A 25,887-nucleotide genomic window follows, 5' to 3' on the forward strand; every position below is an offset into this window, starting at 1 on the left:
AAATAGGTTTTTTCCATTTGCACAGGCTGCTGGAATATGAAAGAAAATTGATATTTTGCTTATTTTTCCAAAATGCTAGTAATTCTTTTTTCAATTATGGTGTCACTCAGTCACAGTAAAACCTGCTTTTAAATGATGCATCCATCTAATAATGGCCCCTTGGTATAATAAAGTTATTTGAGTAAAGCTCCTCTGCTAAACATTATCTCGCATTATATTATGTAATGTCTCAGTCTCTGTTTAGCCAGCTTTTCTAAGAGGGAAAAAAACTGGCAAAACCCAGTGTAAAGGGCTACCAGAAGAGAAGTTTTTATTTGCTCTGCTCTACTCAACGCTGAAATATAAAAATACTTTATTTTAAAAGGGGTCAATGATACGAAACAGCAAGCAGCGGGCAGATAGAGGATGTTGTACGCAGTGTGCAGGAAAATTAAGTGTTAGGCTAAAAACAAACTCTAGCTCTCCCATCTTACTTTCTCTTCAGTGGTTGCCTACTAACTCAGTGATGATGAAGGACTGCCTTCATCCATCTTTGCATTCAGTTTCATACAATGACTGCCTATCATCCAACCTGATTGGTGCAAACGGATATTATACACAGGGGTGCACATAAATGGTCCGCGGGTGCACATGCGCTGTCAAAATAAAAGACACGCACCAGATAAGAAGTTGCAACGCTCGTTTGCGTACATAAGATTTTCTGGAGGAGGACAGACATTTGTTTAGAACTCTTAAGGATGTCGAAGAAGCAAGCTCCTTTAAGCAATTACTTTTGTGTTCCTCCACCTCCAAAGAAATGTCAGAAGGAGTCTGAACCACAAAAGAAGCGCGTATTCTTGGAAAAGTGGTTGGAGGAGATGAGCTGGCTTCAAACAAATGATGAGAGATGTGGTGCAGAGTATGCCGTGAAAATCCCACTTTAGCAGGCAAAACAGTGCATTTTATATGTACACAAACGCATGTTGCAACTTCTTATCTGGTGCACGTCTTTTATTTTGACAGCGCATGCGCACCTGCGGACCACTTATGTGCACCCCTGATTATACAAGGCTACTGTCACTAGCTTGTTAGCATGCTAGCTTTAGTAGACATCTCAGCAACACATTACATAGACACTTTGCTAGTTCTTGCTAGTATGAAAGGCGGGATGAATCTGTGCTTTTATGCTGTTTATGCCAAATTCTGACCCTGCAGCAGAAATTTAAGACTTGACTCATTTTTCCAATCTTCTGCTGTCTAATTTTGGTGAGCCTTTAAGAATCGTAGCCTCAGATTCCTGCTCTTAGCTGACAGGAGGAACACTCAGTGTGGTCTTCTGCTGCTGCAGCCGACCTGCCGCATGCTGTTCTGCACACTTTCTTCTTCTTCTCCTTCTTGCTGTTACCAAATAGGTATTTTCCCCCAGATAAATGATGCTCGCTGGATATATTTGTATTAACAAGCAGCTGAACAAGTGTATCTAATAAAGTGGCTGGTGAGTCTTTAGCATAACCTCATGTTATGAGTTGTTTGAAGTGTTTAATCTACAGATTTTCATTAAATACCCCACATATATATATACACTCCTCTATGTCTAAATTACTTATGTACACAATTCATAAGTAAAGATACTTTGCTCAGTTAAATTTTATCTCTGATTTCATTTTAGTCCAGGAAGACAAATGTTTTCTGTCTTATTACCAATGCAATAAAAATGAAATTAAGTTATGAGCAAAGTATGAGCTATTTTTATTTTTGTGCTATTTTAGTGCTATAGTGTTATATTTAAATAAACAATACTTTATTGCTTTTATCTGATTTCAGTGATTTCTAATGCTTTTACACAATCTGGCACAGTCTGCAATCACTAACAGGTCTGATCCATGAGTTTATTTAACTATTCATAAACGGTAAAAGGAAAACAAAACTAATTATGTTGTTTAACTATATGATATGATAACCAACACTCACCAGGAGTCTGATTAAAAACATTTTTCCACTCAGTGCTCATGAACGGTGCATGGACCCGTGTGGATTTTACCCTGAAGCGTTTACTTTAAGAACAGATCTAATACAGCTGGTGTGCAGTTAAACCCCCCAAAAAATGTAACCATGTTTTATAATCCTCAGTTGCACTGATGCAGTTGCACTGATGTGTGGTCCCTGTTACTCCTATCACACTTTTTTGATTGACTAATATTTACTTTTTCATGTAGTGAACATCATGGTAACAGCTACTCATAAGTTAGCGTTATATCCAGCAGATGTGAAATGCTGTTAGAGACAGCATGAGGTGCTCACTAAAGAGCTGTGATGAATGAAAAAATTGTGTGCTGTGGATTAAACCAAAGTCAAACCCATGACGATGTGACCTTTCCACTCAGAACTCTCACCATCGCTGCTGCAGTCTTAAAATTAATCTCTTGCATCATATTCCCGCATGATGCTTATCACCTGCCCTGTATACTAAATACGTCATTGCATCCTATGATTCACATGTTCATGCTGGATGACAGAATTATGACCATCTTTTATTAATTAGGATTTATTTATTGGAATACTTTCTTTCATTCATTTCAGTCTCACTTAAATTGATGTCTTAATGTTGAGATTCTTTAATGTACTGGTAAACAACTAGGTTGGATTTACATTAAAAATGTAATCTTGACACATTTAAGTGAAGAGGAGTCTTTCCTGTTTGAGATCTGATGGTGCTCTGACAAGAAATAATGAGCACAATATCATTGTCAGGAAGATTATTGCCAGGGGTTAGACTTGAATAAAGGAGCGCCTTGCAGAGAATACTTGGAAACAGATATTTGGCTTCCGCGGTTATATATCCATCTCACGCGTTTTTCTTTTTGTTACAAACATAGAACAGTTTCTGCCTTTTTTCATTTATTGCCAAGTTTCAGTAAGATGACATCATCTCCCATACTGTAGTCTGTTTGAACATTTTCTTTACCGTTTACTGTCTCATCATTTTAAAGCAAAGACTGATTTAACATCATCATGTGAGCTTTCTTAATCTGCACATCCTAAAAACTTAGAGGATCTAGTGTGAAATCTGCCAAGGTATCAGTTTTCTAACAATTTCTGCTTTCAAAACATGTAGACTTTCAGATCTAGTCATGACAGCGGCATGTAGTGTTTTATGGAAGAGCTGATGAACACACCACCACCCCCCAGCGTATTTTCTTGGTCCACAGTGTACCTTATGTTGATTTTCTGCTGCTTGTCTTGTATTTCTTTATATTAGCCAACATCCTTGTGCATCTTAGTGCACTCTACCTGGACATCTTCACCTTTCTGCACTCTTTCTAGGCTGAATAATTGGCAAAAAATATTACTTCTATGGTTATAAACAGAATGTTTTATGTTAGCTGAATTAGAATTGTTCCTTTAAAAAAATGTACCAATATCACACCTTATTAGACATAAAAATGTATATTTGGAACATTGTACATGAAGTACCCAAAGTAAAGTAATTATTTTCTAGAACAAGTGTTAAATGGATTGATTTTAATGGTGCAGATGTTAAAGGCTTTTTTAAAGTACTTTATGTTCTGTTAACTCTACATTAATGCATTCAGAGCTACCCGCTGTGGCGATCACTTTGATTAAATGAACAACCAAATGTAGCTTCTTATTCTATTATTCGTTTGTAGTCCTGTGAGGAGTGTGTATCACTAAATAAGCTGCTTTTAATGAGCTCAAAAAAAATGTATTTTAAAATATCTTATTAGTAAAAAAGCACTTGAGCACTGTGTCATGGTTAGTTGTAAATATCTACAGGTGGATGTTAATAAGGATGTAATGGTGGTTTATTGGCAAAACAGCAACTTTACATTTTGTCAAGTGATTTCTTAGAGATGCAAATATGGAAGAACTTTTGTGGTCTGAAGCTGTTCGACTTACCTGTTCTATTATCATTGCCTGTCCAACTAGCCAAATGTAGCCACAACATGGCAGCAGTTCACAGGATTTTGCAAACAGGTAATAAAAAAAAGTTAACATTACAGAAGACTATCAGTTTAAGATGAGATTGCTTTTACTTTGGTTTTAATTCATGTCTGTTTTGGATATTATTGGACAAGCACTGCCTGCCTTGCTTGCCCAGTCACAATGCCAACGAACCATGCAGGCTATAAATAGGAGGTAGGTTTGCAAAGCTAAGTGTGTCCAGTGTTGGATGGTTTTTGGGGGGGTTGAGTCAATTTAATATAAAGCTAACACAAGGTTAATTTTATCTCAGGATGGTGGTGCGTGAGATGAGCCAACTTGTTCACAGCAGTATGATTTATTTGGTGTCCCTATATCAATAGGGCATTACCATCCAAAACGTCACAATAGTATGCTGTATTGATTTTTTTCCTCAACCACTCGACCGTTGTACCACATGTTTGTTGATATTAGTGGTTTTAACTAAAATCCTTTTTAATATTCAGTTTTATTGATCAGTGCCAAATCAAAATAGTTGCCTCAAGATGCTAAGGTAGTGTTGGGCAAGTTTCTTTGAAAAAGTAATTAATTATAGTTACTAGTTACTTCTTCAAAAAAGTAACTGAGTTAGTAACTGAGTTACCAGATTCTAAAAGTAATTAATTACTTGAAAAGTAACTATTGCGTTACTTTAAAAAAATATATGTTTAACCCTCTGGGGTCCAGGGTATAATTGGCCATTTTAATTGATCTAAAATCAGACAAAAAAAAAAACATAAAATCCGAGTAGAAAAAGTGATATTTTTACTGTAACAACCACAAACATGTTCATTGAATCATATTTCATAACCTTAAATACAAATATAAATTGTGAATTTTAAAATCATATGCACAAGTTTTGCAAACAACAAAGTTATTTGTATCCATTTATCTTTTACCTTGACTATTAACATAACCATCAGGTGTTCTGCATTCAATCAGAAGCCAAACAAATTATTTGTGCCACTCCAAAAAAATAATTTCTGTCCACTATAAAGGAGAACATCACAGCCTGATACCTGCAGGTCTGACAGCAGCAGGGGTATCACATTAAAAAAAAAATTTATGTTAAAAAAATTTTGTATTAAAAACAATACAAATTAAAAACAATACAAATTAAAAATTTTGTATTGTTCAATACATATGCGTACCGAACCGAAAGCACTGTATCGAACGGTTCAATATCGATACGAGTATTGTTGCACCCCTAGTGATTGCCGTCCGCGGGAGCGCGCGCAGCCCCTTAAAGCTGTAGCGTCCAGATTACTTATAGCTACTTCCGTGCAACTGATATAAGATGCGGTAAGCTGAACACAGCTTCAACCATTGACTGTAGAAAACAACTTTTCTACAGTCAATGGCTTCAACCGGCTGTTTGTTGAAAAATAGTAACACGACCGCATTTTCTTGTTAGTAACTGAAACAGCGTTGTAACGATAGGAATATCGTTTGTTTGTAACCCTGTTTGTTCAACAAGACCTACAGTCTTGTTGAACAAACAGTTTAGCTCAAATCAAATATTTGGTGGTGTTATTAGGTTTCCCAATAATGAATGGAGCATTCGTTATGAGTAACATCTGTCCAGCCAAACCACTGCCTTTCACTGTTTTGTTTATATGATTAAATCTGTTAAATGTGACAATAAATCACTGTGGAAGATAAGGTTACGCCTAAATGACATCAGTTCACTGAGACACACAACAGTACCAAGCAGGTCTGAAATCGCGCTTTGACAGCTTTCACAGACAATCTTCCTCTTTATGCATCATATTTTCAGTGCTTAATTTTTTTGTCATTAATACATACTTGTTATGTAATATTTTACTACAAATTCAAAGCTGTAAATGTGCATCTGTTACCTGACTGAAGTTCACGTCTGACTGCCTTTCCTGTTCAAAGACACGACTGTGCAGACTGCTAATGGAAAGGAGGGATAGCTGTTGCTGTGGGTAGAGTATATCCCATTAGGCGTAGAGGTGTTTAATTATGGGTTCTCATAGTCTGGCTGTGTTTAGTGAGGCTCAACCTCTTCATCTGTTTGACAGTGAAAGAAGCCTGAGAGTGCAGGGGAAGGAAGAGTTTGCCGGCCTCCTGCGGTTTCTTAGAATTAGTTAGAGGCTTTTTCAGGATAAAAGGTCAGGATCAACAGGTTTGTGGTTTAGTGTGGTGCACATTTGTGTGTTATAAATGTCTCATGGCTGCACTGTAATTGCCTTTTTATAGAATGCCTGTGGCAATAGACAAGTTCGGGTTACATGAATGAAAACAGTCAAATAGACACACACTGAACTGTTATTCATCCTGGAAACAAGGTTTAAAAAATAATGAGAGCAGCAACAGGAGCTTTAAAAAAAAAAAGCCTAGAAACAGTTCAGTTTTTGACAGCTTAATGTAAAAAACAGATTTAATGACAAATGACAGGTAGGTCTCCTCCCAAGCACCCCTGCATAAATCTTAGTGGGACAAGCCAGAATATGGCTTATGAATTTCATGTTTCATGGGGGATCTAAAAGGAGATTTTCACCCATAAATCATTCCCCTGAGGTCAACCCTCATGTAAATGGAAAGCTCCTAGTGAGCAAGTTTTATCACCCGCTTGCTTGATTAGGGCAACATTAGGAAATCAAAAGCTGTGCATATTTATTGCGCTCAATCGCAAGGTCAAGACACTGCAATCAGAAGTTTAATGTTTAAGCTGTGGTGGTTTGACTCATTTTGAAGAGATCTTGTCCTTCATACAGTGCACAGCTTAATGCCCTCACCATTCAACTATATGTGTGTGTGTTTTCCAGTCTTCTTCCCCTCTCCTCCAACCAGGGCGGTGGCTTCCCCTCCCTGTGTCTGGTTCTCCTGAAGGTTTCTTCCTGTCAAAAGGGAGTTTTTCCTTCCCATTGTCACCAAGTGCTTGTTCATAGTGGCTCATCTGATTGTTGAGGTTTTCTCTGCATTAATGCATTAATTTATTTTACAAAATAAAGTGCCTTCAGGTGACTGCTGTTGTGATTTGGCATTACGTGAATAAAACTGAATTAAACTGAACCGAGTTGAATTAAATGTGTAAGAGGAGGCATGTTTCAGCACAGGCTTGCTGCTTTACAACAGTCTCAGTAACATGACATTTGCTTTGTCATTGATGAATCATGTGTTAGGTGTAAACAGCATTGTTTAATGAAACATTGTTGTATGGGAACACAGCCGCTGTGGTCAATCAATACCGTCTGCAAGTAATTTAACATGTGATTTATTGCCGTGAACTTCTGAATCACCTACTTATGTGCCAAGCCTGAAGGTTGTCAGCTGTGTGATGGGAAAGCAGCTCCACTGACGTCACATCAAGCAGGAATCTTATAGTCTCCGCTTTTCCCTCATTCGGTCACACTCCTCTGTGTGTTGGTACAGACACGAGGGGACCGAGCGAGAAGTGGCGCTTCTTGGCACCCCACCAGGACGGGATGTGGAACAGAAGCTGTATCAGATAATACCTCCTGCTGAGAGTGCAGGCAGCCATTGGTCCATCTGTTCTCCCCTCTGAATCACTGTTCCCCAAATAGAAAGTTGCTGTCTCGCCACTTTATATATCTCAATTCTCCTCCTTACTCCCCAGTAGAGGTGTTAAGTTTCGTGAACACATTCTCGGCACATGGAATCAGTTCAGCTTCCTTTCAAGAGCAACGTGAAATATTTGGTGCTGTAAATGCAAAGTTGTTAAAAGCTGACTCATTTTAGTGCCTCTTTCCTCTTTTGAGCACGCTCTACTTCTCAGACTTGTGTTCCCCATCCTCTTCCAGGGTACCATCACAGCCTACCATCATCCCCATACGCAACAGGTCCTGAGGGTCAGAGGTTACCCCCATCTGGGACGTTATCATCAGAGTTCCTCAACCAAGGTGCCCCCGTCAAGATTCTGCTGCTGGTGTGCAACGCTGCAGGAGCCGGCCAGCAGGCGGTTAGGTAATTACATCAATGGGCTGCTCACTGTAACATCCTCTCTGACAGCAATTGTTCTGTAATAGCTTAGACATCACACCTAAGCAGCAGACCTGTCAAATGATCGCTGTGTGGGAGCGTGCCTGGGGTCCCAGTAAGAGTGATACTCTCCATGGGAAGAGTTTGGAAGATGACTTCCTTAAGTATCAGAGTTCATCTACTTCATCTCTCAACTTTAACTTTATTCGCTCAAAAACATTTGCTCCTTGCCAGGTCATACGTAGCTTATTCATGGCCACTGTAGTCTAAAAACACTGATATTTCCATCTCCAGTCATTTAGGATGATCGCATGAAATCAAGAAGCTCCTGAGGTCGAACCCACTAGTGACACGGGGCCTTTATGTGTGGCGTTTGCACCCTCTCCTTATGTCTATGTGGGTTCTCCAGCTTCCTCCCAGTGACATGCATGTTAGGGTACCAGGCCTAAATCAGTTGTAGGTGTGAGATGGTGGCGGGTTGCAAAGCAGCTTGCAGATGCAGGAGCATCTTTGGGCAAGCTAAGCAGCTTTAATTCCATACACTATCATAGATTTAACAAGTGAATGCATACAGGAGTATAAGTCCATTGGTGTCCTGCCATCAAGTGGTGGACAACCTAATGTTGTGAGGTTACACTTTAAGCTGAACATTCATCCGCCCTGTTTTATCCGAGGTACTAGAAAAATGGAATTCTAAGCTCATGGAGGTGTCTTGCCATTGGATGTTACATTTGCCTGTGTTGTCAGTTTGTCCATGCTATAAGATGCAGGCTCATACTTTAGAATTTAAAATGTTTCCTTTCTTTATTTTATATATATTTTTTTGTATATATAGAAATAATGAATCCAGGAAGTAGCCACTTGTCCTTTAAACCTAATCAACTTTGATAAACTTGTTTTATACATAGCCTTCCTCTAGGGAACCACTTCAAGGTCAGATTATCTCCCTGTCACAGAAAAGGCTCACATTTCACTCTGTGACTCAGTGAGATGAGTTTCAAATCAAACAACCGAGGACTCTGACATCTGGCGCTATACACAGAGATCCATCAGACACTGTGACAGAGTCCAGAGAGATCAATATAGGTGAGCTCGCCAACGCGACTGAGAGAAAGTCCGCTCAAATCTATAAGGGTCGGCCTCTCCGTTTCTCCTTCAAACGCCTCTCTGCCATTGCTCAGCCCACCCACCTATCTCGTTCTCATCAGATGACAGCTGGAGGACTGTGCAGCGCCAAGAAAATGACATTGGAGTCACATAGTTGTTTCACTCTTTTTAGTCGAGCATCACAGACACATTTCTGAGCACCAGTGTGAAAACTTGGAACTGTGATGGGATATTTTTATGTGTGGAAACCCAAAGGTGTTACTTCTATTAGCAATTTGGTTCTTTTGCATTTTGCCTGTAGATGCCAATTCTTACACCTGTCGGCTCAAGTATAAAATATAGACCTATCAGTAGATAATAGATATTTCTGTATGACCCCAACTCTCACATTTCTTTCATGAAACTTCCAAAATATTGTGTGAAAGAAATAATAAACTGGGATCTCTGAAGGTAAGGCTATCTGTCACAAACCATAGAGCAAGACAATTACATTTCATACTACTCTTAACCCACTGACCAATGCCTACTTGCCTGATCTGCCTCCTTGTGACTTTGCTTTCTCACCCAAAATAAAATTCAAGCTAAAGAGTGACTGTTTTGACAAAGTGAGGGGAATTTAGCACACATGGCTCAGGCACAAGTTCAATGGTAATCCTGCAAAGCCATCTAAAATTAGCTGGTGTTTTGGAAGCAGTGCAGGTAAATTTGGACACATTTGAATGAGGCACTGTTTTTGATTTTTTTTTAGGTTTGGAGTCGAGTGGAGAACTTTGCAGATTATTTTAAGAAATCCATTCATCTATTTTCTTAACTGCTTATCCAATTCAGGGGTTGCAGGAAGCTACGGCCTCACCCAGCTTTCACTGGCACAATATGTTAAAATCTACTGTTTTGCTTCAGTGTCTGCAAAAATGTGCAAATGAAAAAACACAGTGTCTTTAAACATGCACCAGAGCTTTTCTTTCATTCATTACAATTCTGATGTGTATCTGCTTCTTATTTTGTCTCTTTATGGACGTGTATGCTAATAAATCTAATACATACAATAGCGGGTTGACCTCAATTAAATGAGTATTATAATAAATGCGTCATGTGATCTGTCATGTCACAGGGTCTTTTCCATTTCTTATCTCCCTTCTGTAGATGGGCTGTAATGAGAATTCTGCTCTAATACTGATAATGATGATAAATAATTATTTACATTACAATAGGATAAGAAGGCGGTGAGTCAGTAAGGGGTAATATGGGATGGCTGAGTGGTGGTGTTGCCATTTTGAATTCATCATCTTTTAGCTCCTGTGACACTAATTTCCTCTGTGCTGGTTTTAGGTTCGGGCCTCCGTTCCTCATGAGGGAGGACCGGTCTATTTCCTGGGATCAGCTGCAGCAGAGCATCCTCAGCAAGCTTTATTACCTGATGATCAACGGAGCTCAGGCACAGGTAATACAAAGATAGATTTTTTTTTTTTAATGATTGAAGGAAATTTTGTTTTGTTTTGTCTTCTCCTCATGTCCTATTGAGATATCCATGCCAGGGTAGGGATTCACAGACTCACGTAGAGAAATTCTAGCACAACAGATGCTTAACTCCATGTCCTCTGGTTAAACCCAACTGCCAGAGATGTCTAGGAATTCAGTCTAGGAACCAAAAAAACTAACACTGATTATTAGACACACTAATTAGGCACAACTAAAGCTATAGTAAAGCCCCATAAAGACTAAACTAAAACTACAATACAGCCCTGTGCAATAAATCAGTAATAATTATAATAATAACAATAATAATATTAATAATACAGAAAAGATATTGTACTGTACCCCTGCATTATGACACCTATGATGCTTTTAAAGCTTATATTTAATGGCAGTGTGCGTAGGCGGGTGTGTTTCAAGCACCAGCTAGAGTTCCTGCAGAGCCGGCTGGCGCACCTGTTCCAGGCCAGGTTTATTGGCTCGAGACAGAGCAAAGCATGCCCACACAGTGAACACAGTGACACTGTGTTTCACAGCCGCGAGATCTCAGAGCTCAGAGCTGGAAGCAGCAGAGACGAGCTGGTGTCCTCTCGCTGTGCCTACCAGCACACCAAAGTAGAGTCAGGTGTACTGGTATGACAAATGCTGGTTTGTGTCGTAAAAAAGAAAAGAAAAAAGAAAGATTCTTTGCCCTCGAAAAACACAAGGCAATCATTTTGGGTAAAATGCAAATGAAATATATAAAATAAAATGTTTATTTACTGCATTTGAATAATTAATCATTAAATTGAGATATGCTTGGTATGAACTGAATGTATGCTAGTCAGGTGAATTTGACCAACTCATCAAAAAAAGCCTTTTATGTCATACTTATGTAACAAATTTATATGTAATCCGGTTATTTTAAGGCAAATAAATATTTATTTGAGTTTTGCACCCTAAAGGGATGCATGAGCGTAGCTGTTCTCTCGTCTAGGCTGTTTATTTCCCTCTTTTCGTGTGCTGATGAATGAATAGATTGCTTCCTCTGTCTCAGAGCCTCATTTATAAGTCATTTATATAGTCACGTTTGAGCTGGGAGCATTGCTTTTGTCCACTCATGCATTACGGTGTAGCGTTGTTGTTTGCCAATCACATTTACTGGTCCTGCTCAGTCTCAATCACGCTGTGTTATCTTTTCTATGAGCAAATGTTGGAATTTCTTAGGAGGTGAATGTGGATTCTTTACTAATACACACTGAGCTGTTCATGGGATGTGATTGGGGCGCACTGACATAGTAAATAAAAATAATACACAAAAATTGGAATAACATGGTATTTTAGATCAACCCAAGGTCGATCTAAAACTGACTTTCTACTCCGTTCATACTCAAAGCACTTTCTTTCTACAAGCCTCATTTTCTCATTCAAATAGCACTTTTTTGTAATCTTTGAACCTTCACATGGACGATAGATGCATCAACTTAAGACTGATGCATCCGTCCCTGTGTAGGACACGGGGATCAGTCCAGACCATGTGATTGGAAGCAGCCCCAAAAAGGAGAATCAATGTGTTCTTAATATAAAGGCAATCAAATTTCTTCTCAGGTTTATTGCAGATTTGACTCAGAGGAGAGCTACATTGTTACAAACTGTTACAGTTTGTTATAACTGATCTGCACCATTAAAAAGACAACACACGTCAGGTGTGTCTGAGTCTCAGTATCTGTTGTTTCGCTCTGTATTTGCACTGCTGAGAAACAACACGCACGAGATGTTTTCATTGTGTAAAAAGAAATAAAGCTAACTTGCCTGTTTGTATTTTGTCCATCGGGTTCCTCATTCCCCTGACGCTCTACATTCAGTTCACTTCTGCTCCCTTCCATCAAAATGCTGGTGTTAATGAGGACCTGAAAAATCTGTACTCAGCAGCAAAGAGTTACAGGACAGAACCAAATCATTGCGCACCTCGTTCACAGCATTGAGCGTCCACCTGTGCCAATCATACATTCGTTCTGGTGATACCTTCCCCTCCAAATATGCAAACTGTCAAAACCACATCAGACACAAAATAAGCTGTGATTTTTCTTCCAGTGTTAAACTGAAATTTACAGTTGTGTGATATATTTATATAATCTCCCAAAGGTTTGTGACATCTTTACATCACCAAGTCCAATACAAGACGTCAGATGCAGTGGAGACAGGTTCTCTGGAGCGATAAATAATACTCCTCCATCTGCCGATCAGATTAGTAAGTTAATTAAATCATTTCATTCTACCAACTTTGTGGGAACAGTTTGACGATGGCCCCTTCCTGTTCCAACATGACTGCGCAACAATGCACGAAGCAAGGTACATAAAGATGATGAGCAAGAAGGACTTGACTGGCCTGCACAGAATCCTGACCTCAACTCGAAAGAACACCTTTGGGATGAATTAGAGCGGAGACTGCAAGTCTCTTATCATCAGTCTGACCTCAATTTCCCATAAACAGAAGAAGTGAAGCTGTTGTAGCTGCAAAGGGTGGAACGACATCACATTAAACCCTATGGATTAAGAACGGGATGTCACTCTCAGGTTACATGTTACCCTCAGCAACAAATACAAGAACAATCACTCTTTTCAGCTATTGTTATCTCAATATGCATTTATCAGTCGTATTGTGCACACAAGGACAAAGATAACTGCATAGCTCTCAACTCACCTTTGTAAATAATTTTGCTACCAAGACACCCCCAAACAAAGAGTCTATGATTGCACTGAACACATTCCTGTGCTTGAGCATATCACTGTGTGCATAAGCCTGTTGCTAATTGTGCAGCCAAACTGATTTTCAATCAGTGCCTCTCCCCGCGTGGTGCAGGTGCCATGCAGCTGCAATAAACAGCCATACAGAGCACAAGAAAGGCGCAGACTTGCTCGCCACTCTTTCAGAAGCGCCAGGAGAGAGATGGAAGAGAAGAGTCAGGTGCAGCGTTTTCTGTAACTCTGTTGGAGATCTGCAGCCTCCTTTGTGCCCCATGCTGTCAGCTGTTTAATTAAAACCAGGCTCGTAGAGTATAATCAGTTTTCTGGAAGCCTACCTTTGCCAAGGAGGGAGCAGTGCTCAGAGCAGATGTTTGCTCTAAATCTTTCAACTCAGCAGAATATGTGGTTTTCTTGCCTCAATGAATTATGCTCACAAGTGGATATTTTCCGCTTTTGTCTAATTTTAGCTTTAGCAAAGGCAAAAAACGCACATCCTCTGCCATTTTTCCTGGTACTGACATCACTTAACGATGTAGTGTTGAGACCCGTGCCCTTCTAAGTAGACCCATATGACCGTTTGCATCAGAAAATGTCAGGTAAAGAGAGAGAGGATGACAACTCAGAATGAAACTCAAAGACTCAAACTTGAAATGTGGTACATGATCTTCCATGTAAATGGCTGATGCACCCCACATACAGCCTTTCTATCCAGGATTCACGAAAACGTGTAACTGTCTGTTTCATTACTTTAAATATATTAAAAGTTTTTTAAAAACATTTCGTGTTCCCATCAGTTGTTGATTGGATATTAAAACTAACAACAACCTGGTATTGTTTGTCCTAACGTCTGTTGTCTAATTCTGTAGAGCCCATGTGAATCATAGCCTCAGTTTCCTGATATTAGGTGACAGGAGTGGCAGCCGGTGTGGTCTTCTGCTGCTGCTGGTGCTTCAAGGTTCAATGTGTTGTGTGTTCAGAGATGCTCTTCTGCACACCTTGATTGTAACAAGTGAATATTTGAGTATCTGTTGTCTTCCCATTTGCTTCAAAGTTACTTTACCTTTCTTCCTCACTCTGATGCTTTACTGTTTGAACTTCAGCACGTCGTCTTGACCACATTTGATGTTGAAAATTGTCTTTAAATGTATATTCAGATACCTTTAATATCCTTATCACATTATATTTCTCAGAATGACTATATTCATGTTTCACTGTGGTAACTTCCAACCTGAGAGGCAGGACATAAAGCAAAAAATATGGGCTTACATTTTTAGTCTATTTATAATAAGAGAACACAGTTACAGAATAGCAGCAGCAGTTCACTCCTACTTACTCCTTCTATCCTCCTTGGCACGCAGCAAGTCTCAATCGCTGAGCTGACTCGTTGAATGAAAAGGGAATCAAACGATCCTCTCCAGACAGTGGACCTTATGTAGGGCGTGGTCCTCAGGCTAGTGTTGCCACACCTGTTGCAGCCCGGCGCCTGCACAGTCTATGCAAATCTTCTATGGTTACGACACTGACCTGAGAATCTCTCGGCTCATTTTTATCTCATATTTACTGTCTGACACACAACCAATGGTCTGTTAGCTCCGCCTCGTTTTTGGCGTTGCCTTCACAGATTCATCTTAAAGCTGGGAGGAAGATAAGCGCATACAGAACAGTTACCAGAACAATATGCTACTTTTGTCACTTGTCAAGAATATGGTCTGACACAGTTACGAATTTAAGTGACAGTCAAAAGGTAAAGTCATCTTTGAAAGCATAGACAGACAGAAGGAAACAAACTTCTAACAGTAGAGTTTGATCTATTTTTTTAAAGGTCTTAAAGAAGCACTTGATGCTATATTGTGCTTAAAGACTGGAGCTGCATGTCCTAGGGAAATAAAACTCTAGTTTCCCTCCTCGCCCACTAATGATGCTTATGGAATGTGGGAATATGGGAAAACAGCACTGATCTTGCATTGCAGTGCTGTTCAGACTCTTTGTATTTTCACAGCTCTACATCATGTAGACACATCTCAAGCTTGACAGCTCTGTCATGACTCCTTATGGATGCTAAGCCATCTCTGGAGAATTGCAGCTCAAGACAAGAGTTCAGACTGAATTATCTCATGTGTGCGAGGAGAGGTAATGTTGTTGAAGGAGTCAAAAGAAGGGCATTTAAAAATATAAGTGCATGTATCTTATTGTAGAGGAAGTTTTCTCTGCTTCTTGAGATGAGAATCTCGAGTTGGAAGAACTCACTGGGTGGTCGCTCTGCATGTACACACAAGCCTTGCAGTGGAACTCACAACAAGCCTGGCAAGGCTGTAATAAAAAGTCACTTTGGTTTTAAACTTGTCATCTAGCATTCAAATAAACAGGCAGGAATGGTTTTGAATTCTTTGGAAAGGCCGCCCAAAGCACCTAGACACCACACGGACGTTTGATGCCTTCACTGACCACAGACAGTGAAGATAGCTTCGTTATAAACTACTATGTATGTGTGTGTGTGTGCCCTCAAAATGCTACTTTCTAACGATAAGTGCTAACTGCTGCATTTCAGCAGCTAGCTGACATTCTGGATAGTACTGCGTGTGCATTTGTGAGGCAGTAATTCAAAAGTAACATTTAACTTTCCCCAGGGGTGCGTGCGCACCGGTGGGCTCAGCACGTCAATATTCTCCAGGAATGTTCTGTCTGCTCCGCTGTGCTCCTGGTCATCAGAAAGATCCTGCCGGTCTGAGCTTTTCCTCTCAGCCTCGTGTGGGAGTTTGTGTTTGAGGCCAGCCAGCAACAGATTTCCCCAGAACAAAAGGAAATCGATTTCATTTTTCCATTCCTTCGTTCCTAAAGCACTTCTGATCTAAGGCAGATCTCAGGGTAATATACTCGGGCTTCAGAGGACAAGAAACACTCTTTTTCTCTTTTTTTCTCCTGAACTCGTGTTTTCCAGCGTGGTTGAATAGCATATGAGAGAAAAGCCTGAGTCTGTTTGTGGTTTGGATTTAAGAAAAAGACACTTAATTGCTATGCTCCGTGCTGATTCAAGCCATGAGCTAAAAATGTCAGGTGCAGGTCTCAGCCTATATTTCACGATGGCCCATTTTTGTTTTTGTATCTCCCGAGCCCATACACAGCACATTTCTCCAACTTAAATATAACACAAAAACAGGCCATTGTTTTTTATCCACACTAATTTCCATTTCAGAATTTTTAAATAGTTTGGAACAGCTGTTCAAGAACCATTTTTAGCACGCAAGCGCCAGCAACTAATCACCGTCTGAAAGATATCAAGGCAGGAAGTTTCACTCAGGGTTTTTTCTTAGTTTTTTTTTCTTAACAAATTGCCTGTAAAGACTGATTTAGATCATTAGCCTTCAATGACGCCTTATATAAAGAGGCACCATTCCTTCCATAAGAAATTCTGGCTATGTTTTGGTGAGCCGCGGGGAAGGATGTACCTAATGGGATGGTGAAGTGGGTGATGTCTGAAGTAATTATTTGCCAAGGCGAAGCACTGACTGATCGTGTGATGGGAAAACAGAAGCTGTTGTACATTCTGCACTCATGTGTCGGTGTCCAAAAAAACTCCAGAAGATTACAAAGAGTCAAATCAGTACTGAAGGCTCAGGTATCTTGTTTGTGACTAGGCAACCAGATGATGGCCTCCAAAAATCCTGCTCCCCTAACCCCACCGTGTGGTAAAACACACACAAAAACAGACATCTCACCCAGTTTTTAGACATGCGATCATTTCCATAGTTTACCAGCTGCACTGAGTCCCTCTCTGTCTCTGTTCTCTTACACTGCTACTTCTACACCTCCCTTTTTCCTCCTATTCTTTTTTTTCTGACTTGTGATGTCTGTGGGTGGGAGGCTAGGTGGTTAAGCTTGACCTTCCAGGTAGTTTTAGTGTTATAGGGTGTGACAGTAAAGTGGTTTTTGATAAATAAAAGGCTTTTATGTGACTAAATGAAGTTTTCACAAGCCTTTTTTTTTTTGCCTTTGCAAATAATCTCGTGATTTTCTAATCCTGAAATTTTTTAGCAACCTCTTAATATAGCTGCCGACTGTCTTTCACGTATTAGGTTCATAAAATAATTGTTTTTGGTCTGCGCTCGGCAAACTGAGCCATCATTTTTGCCTGATCAGTACACAAAACCCTGACTGGATGAATAATAACACTCAACTCCAAGCAGCAGAGCTTTGGTAGTTGTTGTGGTAACATGCAGACAACAAGTCTGCAGCGATAATAGCAGCTCTTTGAGGCCGTCTGTACTTTGTGCTAGATTGTAAATATAAGAGAAGAGAATACCGCCCAATGCTTTAACTTCACCAAGTGATTTTAAATAATGTGATAAATCTCCAAAAGTTGATTCTGTTCATCTGGACGTAGCGTTTTGTGGGAGAAACATTTCGTCACTCATCCAGGTGACTTCTTCAGTCTCAGCTGACTGCAGGTTTCCCCAATCTTATAAACAGTACATTTGCAATTACTTTCCTGCAACATTTGATTTACTTTCCTGGATGATTGAGAATGCATCAAAATGTGATAAATCATATAAAAAGCAATAAGCAGCGTAGGTAGGAAATGTAAAAGAAATAATAAACTAGCAGCTATTGTGAACATCTGTGTGGTTATTAGAAAAAAGGGGGAGAAATCCAAACGCCGAAAGGGTCGACCCTGTGTTGGCCACAGCTATTTATGCTAAACAGCTAATCAGTGAGTTTGTGTATTTGAATATGAAGAATTAACCATCCATGTAGCCACACGGCACTAACATGAATGAAAATGTGAGCTTTAACTTGTTTACCTGACACTGCATAGAAATAAAAGCACATTACGTTTTTAAATGGTGAATGTGAGAACGTCTTAAGGAGCAAACTAACACTGATTTTTACATGCAGATGCATTTATCTAATAATACTGCTGAGATCCAGAAAGTATAAAACACTTACAGTATCTATAGAGAGGCGCTGAGAGATGTTAAAGACATTCAGGAGGTGCTGCTGTATGATAAAGTATCCTGATGCTGTCCGTGTGTTTACCGTGTGTTTTATGCTCCTCTTTCAGAACACCAGAGTGCTGTTCAACATCCGTGTGGTGGGGGGATCTGTGTTTTACAGCTACCTGTCACCTCAGGATGGGCAGCCTCTCTACCACCCTGCTGTCGACAGGTCAGGATGCCTTGAATCTTATAAGTTAGCGTATATCAGGGCATAACAAGTCCCCATGTTATGTGTTGGTTCTTCCAATTATCACTTATTCACTCATAATGACTTTTTCTTATTTTGGGGTGTTAATTGCAGTTCCTGTTGAAACTTGAATCTTCCTCTGCAGCTCTTGGGAGCCCCCACAGCTGCAGCAACTTTTATGCCAAACAAAAAATTGAAAGCGTGCATGAAGCGAAAGGTCACAGAACATATTCCCTGAGCTCTGAATAGACAGTGTGTAAAGTATTTTTATATAATTAGATTTTTATTTCAAAATTTATCACTTCTCAAAAATTCAACTCTCCCTTTCGCAAAAGGATACAGAGGCTATTTTGTACCACTTTAAATTGTGGTCAGATGCATCCTGTTATCTTTTATGGCCCTTGAGGTGTCTACTTAAACTTGGTTAGAGTCCACCAGTGGAAAATTGCAGGGATTGGCTGTAAAGTGTACAAAAATTGACTCCACACATCAGGAAAAAGATCAAGCTGTGAACATCCAAGAATAACTCTGTATGCTCCCGTGATAAAACTAAGGCGAGGTGTAGATCGGCAGAAGGGTCTAAATCCACATCTGAAACTTTGCGGTTTCCCAGGAGTGCAGTGGCCTCAATCACTGTCAAATACAAGGAGACTGAGATCAGAGTCTTCTAGGAGTTTTACCAAAATGTGTAACCCAGCTAAGAGAGGCGATCAAGAACAAGACTTCAGATGTCCTCTGTAGAACCGGAAAAACCTGCTGAACGGACCACCATCCCAGCAGCACTCCATCAGAGCAGCTATACAACTGAACTGTTTGGGATGCCTATCATCTAGAAAATGCTAATAGTACAGAAGAGGTGGTGGTAGCATTGAGAACTGCTTCTGAACATCAAGGATAGGAAGGACAGTCAGAACTGTGAGATAATTATTAGTTTTGCGTAGCTAGCCAACTGGTAAGGGTTTATACTAGATAAGTGAAGTCCCGTCTTCCTCCCATCAACCAGTCAGTCCAGATGGCCGCCCCTCCCTGACCCTGGTTCTGCCTGAGGTTTCTTCCTGTTAAAAGGGAGTTTTTCCTTCCCGCTGTCGCCAAGTGCTTGTTCATAGGGGTCTTCTGACTGTTGGGGTTTCCTCTATTATTATAAGGTCTTTACCTTACAATGTAAAGCACATTGAGGTGACTGTTGTTGTAAATTGAAGCTATATAAATAAAACTGAGTGCGACAGATCTCGTTTGAGCAAACTATAAGGCTGATATTGACATGGTCCTGGGTCGGTGACCCAGTGTTTTGTGTTTTTGGATTAAGTTATACTTTTTGAATTATGCTTTTCTGTTTTGTATTATATTTACTGTTCCTGGTTTCTAGGTTTCTGCTCAGTTTCTGGTCCCTGCGAGTTGCATGCTTAGTCTTAGTTTTCGGTCTTTATGTCTTCCTGTGCTCCACGTCTAGTTCCTTCTGTATCTGTGCTTCATGTTCTGTCTGTTCCAGAGTCTGTCATGTTTCCACGTCTCAGTGTCTATCCTGCCTCTTTATAAACTGTCTCGTGCTTCCTGTTTTACTTTGGTAGTCCGTGTCCTATGTCCCTGTGTCTCGTTATGTCAGATTAGCCCAGCTGTGCTTCCCTCCTGTTTCCCATTCCCTCGTTACTCCCTTGTGTATTAAAGCCCCGTGTTTTCCAGATAAGGAATCCAGATATCCTCATCGTGCTGTTTTCTCTCTTTGTGTTCCTGGCTTAATTCTAGTTCTCAGTTCCTAGTTTGTTTTCCTAGTCTGTGTTTTTTATTTTCAAGTTTCCAGTTTAATTTCTAGTTTTCATGATCAAGTTTTTTCTGTTGTTTGTTTGGTTGGTTGGTTTTTTTGTGAGTTTATTTTTTATGGAAAGTCTTCCCCGCAATAAAAGGTGACACTTTAAGTTTTCATTCCGTGTACGGGTCCTGCATTTGTCCTTCATCCTGCCTACTACAGCACACACCTTGACAGATATATTCATATTTTATTGGTCTAAAGAATTATTAGATCATTGTAAATATCTCCTGAGTTGTGGAATGACTGGTATTATGTTTGAAATCCAACAAACTCACTTCAATAACCTGTTTCAATAAGCTAACTCATGTTAGGTCTAATTTAATCAGTTTGAATGGATTTGAATTCCTCTCTGATCTAACCAGAAGGTTTCTTGAAAATAAAAGCTACAAGCAGCATGCTGACAATGCTAAGTTTAGCATTCTCTGATTGATGCTGTCCTGAAGGCAAAGTTGGCTTTAATTTCATCTTTTTTATGTATATCACATTTACTGGAAAGATTGGCTTTGATTTTCACAGCAGTGACTGAAATGTGCAGACATTTCCTCTTTCTTTACAGGCGCATGTCTGATGGCTTTCAGTTGCAGAAGTGAATTGCTGTTTCAAAGGACCATTTTGGCAAGGTCTTTAAAGGACTTCCATTTGTGTGGCTGCGAAGAACAGTTCATTCACTCACTGAATGGTGCTGATGGGGGCAAATGCTTTTGAAATCTTTTGAAATGCAAATGCAAAAGCAGCACACTGTATCCGAGAATCTCGTGTAATGATAGCGTTTGAACTCTAATGATTCAGAAATATGTTCTGTCCCCAACTCAGCCCATATCAAGTAGGCAAGAGTGTTCTAGTGCAAGTGCTTCACTACACTTTGTTCACTTCTTTTGGCCTCTGTAAACTGTTTGTGTTTGTGTGTAATGTCACACAGGTCAGAGATTGCCTTGTTAGCACCTTTTTGGTCATGTTAGCATTAAAGCATGGATGTAAATATTGGATGGCAACAACTTTGGTTTTGAGTGAAACCTCTGAACCACTATCAGATTGAAACGGCACCACCTACTGACTTCAGTCATCCCCTGAGTCTTATTTTAGTGGGTGTCTCTTTAACTATTAAATGTTAGCATGCTGCCATAATTAGCTAGATGGTGTCAATTATAGGAATTGCACTTGCTTACCATCAGCATGTTTTAGCATCCTGATCTAAGACTTTAGCTCAAAGATTTCTGTATCTGTGTACCGACAACAGAATGCTCTTCTTAAAATAATAATGTGCATAGTGTCACACATATCACAACTGCCATAAAAACGAATGACAGCTGCTGGTAGATTCCTGCTCTTTCTATTAATTTTCTTTTGAAACTTTGATTTTGTTCGACAGCTTCCACAGCACCTCAGAAATGCTCAAAGTTGATTTTTAATGGAGACATTTAAAGGTTCTGTCTTAATGGGATGACAGCAGTCTAACAGCACAAGCTGAAATCAACATCAGCTACTTCAGATATGTTCATCTGTATTGCACATCTCACATAAACATTCACTCCTATGTTTAATTTTATGGGGATAAATTGTTCATCTCTCTCAGAGTCAAAACATCAACTGCTTATGTCCCATCTAAAAGCAACAACGATGCTGACACCTAGTGGTTTGAAAGCGTCAGTGCACATGTACTTAAACAGTCCAGTAAATTGATAAATGTGTCATAACTTGAAACTGCAGCAAATGTTAGAAAAGCCTGATGGAAATAAAACAGATGGAGTAGTCCTGCTGACAGGATCGATGTCACGTTGTACCGATGCCTCACAACTACCTTTGATCCTGATGTCTTTTAGAGCTTTGAAGCTGTGCGGCTCAGGAGGCCCTCCACATGTGAAGCTCATTATCGAGTGGGAACACAGAATCAAAGACTGGTCAGTACATTGTGCATCCAGTTGTTTCAGTATCACTTTAGCATTCGCGCTAACCTTAACTAACTCTTTGTGCCCGCAGCCTCTTCGGTAACATTAAGGAGGAGGTGGTAAAGGATGCGGAGAGCGTGAGGAATCAGCAACAGCAGCATGTACAGCAGTACAGCTGCACCTTGGATGAGTGCTTCCAGCTCTACACCAAAGAGGAACAGGTAGACTGTGTGCTGTTATAGATATTTACAGTTTGGAACAACAGTTCAGCACGGATGTGTTGCTGCTTATGCTCTTTTAGTTCAGCGGCCTAAACTGTGTAATTGATTTCTGTTTTTTGTTTTTTTTTTAAAGTGGTAACTTGTGCACAAAAATAAAAGAAAATATTAATATCTTAATATAATACAATATTAATGCTGATAGATCAATCAATGAATACATTTCCATCTAATCTATGTTTCTTACTGATACCCATCAGGGAAAGACAAAGACTTTAGACACAATTAAAACACTTTAACATTTGAAGCTAACAATGGGATAGAAGTTAGCAAGTTGTTTTGTATGTGTCAAGATTCAACTAAAAGTTTGGCCCAAATTCAGAGCAGAATGAGGAATTTAAAAAAAACAATCAAGTTTTATTAAAAATTGATAGCTTGGCCAGCAGAGGTAACAAATCCAAAGTGACAAAACCAATCCAAAATAAACAGACGGCACTTGCAGGGGAGAGGAGCCGCATTGAAAACCCACACAAGCAAACCAGGAAGTACAACAAACAATCTGACGAAGAGGAAGAAGAAGGCAGAACTATTTATACTCAGAGGGCTGACCAATAAAGTGGAGACAGGTGGGGGACAAGGCTCAGCTGAAGAAAAACAAGATAGTCAACAGACAGAAAGTAAAATCCAGGAACAAGATGCCAGAGGAAATGAGTTAACAGAATAAAAACAGGAAATGAACGAGCCACTATAACTGAAATGAGGAGGCGCTGAAGCTGCAGTGACAGATGGAGGAACAGATGGGGAAACACTGAAGGAACTAAAAATAAATAACAAACTCAGAATAGGAATCGAGGCTGAATAAAAACCAAGGATGCAAAACCAACGCCGAAGCACCAGCAGTGCTTCTAATCTCCACAAGCACAAAACGATAAGAAGAGACAAGAGCTCGAATAGAACAAGAGCTAATGCTCGAAGTGCTGGAACCATACCAACCACCGTGGACCCTACAGAGGTCACGCACATCGCCCAACTCCTCCAGGATGGCACATCAATACCTGCCACTGCCTGAAAGGTTTGCTGCGTCTCCCTGTATGGTCTCAAGAGCATGAAGAAGATTACAGGAAGCAAGCAGTTACTCTAGGAGAGCTGGACAGACAGGGAGTAAGAGGACGAGCACTGCCAGAGTGACAAAATGACCTCCAGCAGGAAACTAATGTGAATGTCTCTTAATAACTGGCTCTGGTCATAGTATTGTAGGTCCTGGTGCAGACCTGGGACAAGATCCTCAAAAACACCATCTATAGTCTCATTAGGAGTGTTCCCCAATGTCGTCAGGCATGCATACAAGCATGTACTGAGTAACATTTTGAGTTGCTGCGATGAAATTTTGCAAAAAACGGACTATTCGTCAGTTCTTCTCTTTGTGGTGTTTTTGATCATTTTCATTTCTGTCACACCATGTGACATATTTTTATATCCTAACACATATTCCAGTCCATATCAGTATAGACATCCATTAAGTTTGTTTTTTCCAGGTGAGATCTGATGTGTTTTCAAAGGTTTCCTTTCATTTTTCTGAGCTGTGTACATTTTGCTACTGAACTAGTGCAGTGTGAAACTGGCTCCACGTGTTTGTGTTTGTATTGGTATTAAATCAGGAAGTAATCAGGTAGTTCAAAAATAGACAGTTGTTGTTGCATGTAGATATGCCAGCGTACAACACACTGACGCTGACTGAAACGGGAAAGGAATGTTTGTTTTTGAAAGGTTATGTTTGTCTATCGTCTATCAGTAGGTGGTAAAGAGGTAAAAACAAGCAGGCGAAGTATTTTTATCGACTGCAACATGTCAAATGTCTGTTCATGCTCTCCTCTGTGGGCAGTACATGACAGTGTTAGACAGCTTTTAAGTGGGTTGTTCCCATTATGTGGAGTGTCAGAATCATATGACTGTCCATGTGCTTCAGTGATGCGTTCAGCCAAACACTCCAGAGACAAAAATGTCTCTTTTCCCAGTAAAACATCCAAAAGGCACTTTTTTTTCCTGTGTTTTTTTGCATGGAGATGTAGATGAATGTAATTTATTATTACATTTTATTAGAATAATTAAGAGTAGACGTAGATTAGAAAGTAGTTGAATCCATTTTTTGTTACAGTTGCATTTTGTTACCAGCTGGTGGAGCTGCAGTCTCGAGGGAGACGCTGTTCAATCTAAGCCGGTAAATGTTCCTCTGATTGAGCCAACTTACCAATATTTCACTGTATAAATAAATTCCTTTTTACAAATTGCAGGTGTTGATTCCTTTCTAAACCTGATAAAAAAGAAGATAAAATCATAAAATCATAATTATCTTTTTTTTCACTGCAGTCCAGAAAGCAAATGCAAATATTTACAAAGGTACAGAAGGCAAGCGGAGGATGTGTTTTTTTTCTGAGATTCTCCGTATGTTTGAGGTGATTTTCGCCTCACAGAGTATTTTTTGAGCAATGAGATGGTCGTTGTTGTTGTGTGTCAGCGAAAAGTGCAGCCGTGCTTTATTTGCGATGCATGTGACATTAACAAAGCGATAAACAATCTTCAGCGCTTCTTTGTAAAGTTTGAGTGCATGACCTTGCTGAATGCAACAGCTCATCACTTCACAGTATTCAGGATGGTAAACATAGGGAAGCGAGAAAAGTGTGCACAAGTAGTAACCATGGCAACAGATTCTAAATGTACGTCTTGGTCAAAGTCGAGCCGAGTGCTCCACGAGCAAAGGAAGAAAGAATTTCCAGGTTTTCGCTGCACCAGTGTGTGCGTTATAAGAATGCAATAAAACAGGAGGGGAAAACTGATTTGCAAACATATGACGCAGAAGAGGGATTTTTGAGAGACTGTCAAATATTTAAACGCCAGTTTTGTCTCTGCTTCCCTTCCTCTCTGTTTTTCCAATCAGCTGGCACCTGATGATGCCTGGAAGTGCCCCCATTGTAAGCAGCTGCAGCAGGGCATGGTGAAGATGAGCCTGTGGACCCTGCCAGACATCCTCATTCTCCATCTGAAGCGCTTCAGGCAGGTGGGTGAGCGGAGGAACAAGCTCACCACATTCGTGCATTTCCCCCTGGTGGGCCTGGACATGACACCGCACGTGGTGCATCGCAGCCACGGCGCCCATCAGCACCCTCTACAGCCGGGCTGGAAGCAGAGCAGACGACCTGACCTGGCTCCTCCTGACTATCTGTATGATCTGTATGCTGTGTGCAACCACCACGGAGGCATGCACGGTGGACATTACACAGGTAACATCTAAGAAATGTACTTAGAAGTTTGTACTTTATTTGTACAGTAACAAAGTCCCTCACAGTTTAGATAAAAACACATTAAAACCAAGTGACCATATTTATAGATGTAAATTCATTCCTGCATATGAACTCCTGTACACGTATTAGGAGAAGCAGAGGCCACAGATCACAGCAAAAGGATTAAAGATGATTTAAGAAAAGCTGACCTTCTTTTAAAAACAAATCACATATTCAGTCGACCTCTTAGGATGAGGGAAGCTGTTTAAAAGTTTAGACGCTAC

General features: G+C 40.0%; 1 protein-coding gene across 1 annotated transcript in view; it reads left to right on the forward strand.

Annotated features, from left to right (window-relative positions):
- usp43b (ubiquitin specific peptidase 43b) overlaps positions 1-25,887 on the forward strand; it is an 87,605-nt gene that overhangs the window by 53,661 nt on the left and 8,057 nt on the right. The window contains exons 7-12 of the mRNA XM_086288442.1: positions 7,749-7,911; positions 10,363-10,474; positions 18,293-18,396; positions 22,042-22,119; positions 22,199-22,328; positions 25,261-25,603. Of these exons, the coding sequence (XP_086144568.1) occupies positions 7,749-7,911; positions 10,363-10,474; positions 18,293-18,396; positions 22,042-22,119; positions 22,199-22,328; positions 25,261-25,603 (930 nt within the window). The remainder of the gene's footprint in view (positions 1-7,748; positions 7,912-10,362; positions 10,475-18,292; positions 18,397-22,041; positions 22,120-22,198; positions 22,329-25,260; positions 25,604-25,887) is intronic.

Source organism: Aulonocara sp. 'chitande type north' Nkhata Bay, linkage group LG4 (assembly GCF_057382095.1).
Source record: "Aulonocara sp. 'chitande type north' Nkhata Bay isolate Kocher_YH1m ecotype deep benthic linkage group LG4, A_spYH_male_GT1.1, whole genome shotgun sequence".
Classification (NCBI taxonomy): domain Eukaryota; kingdom Metazoa; phylum Chordata; class Actinopteri; order Cichliformes; family Cichlidae; genus Aulonocara; species Aulonocara sp. 'chitande type north' Nkhata Bay.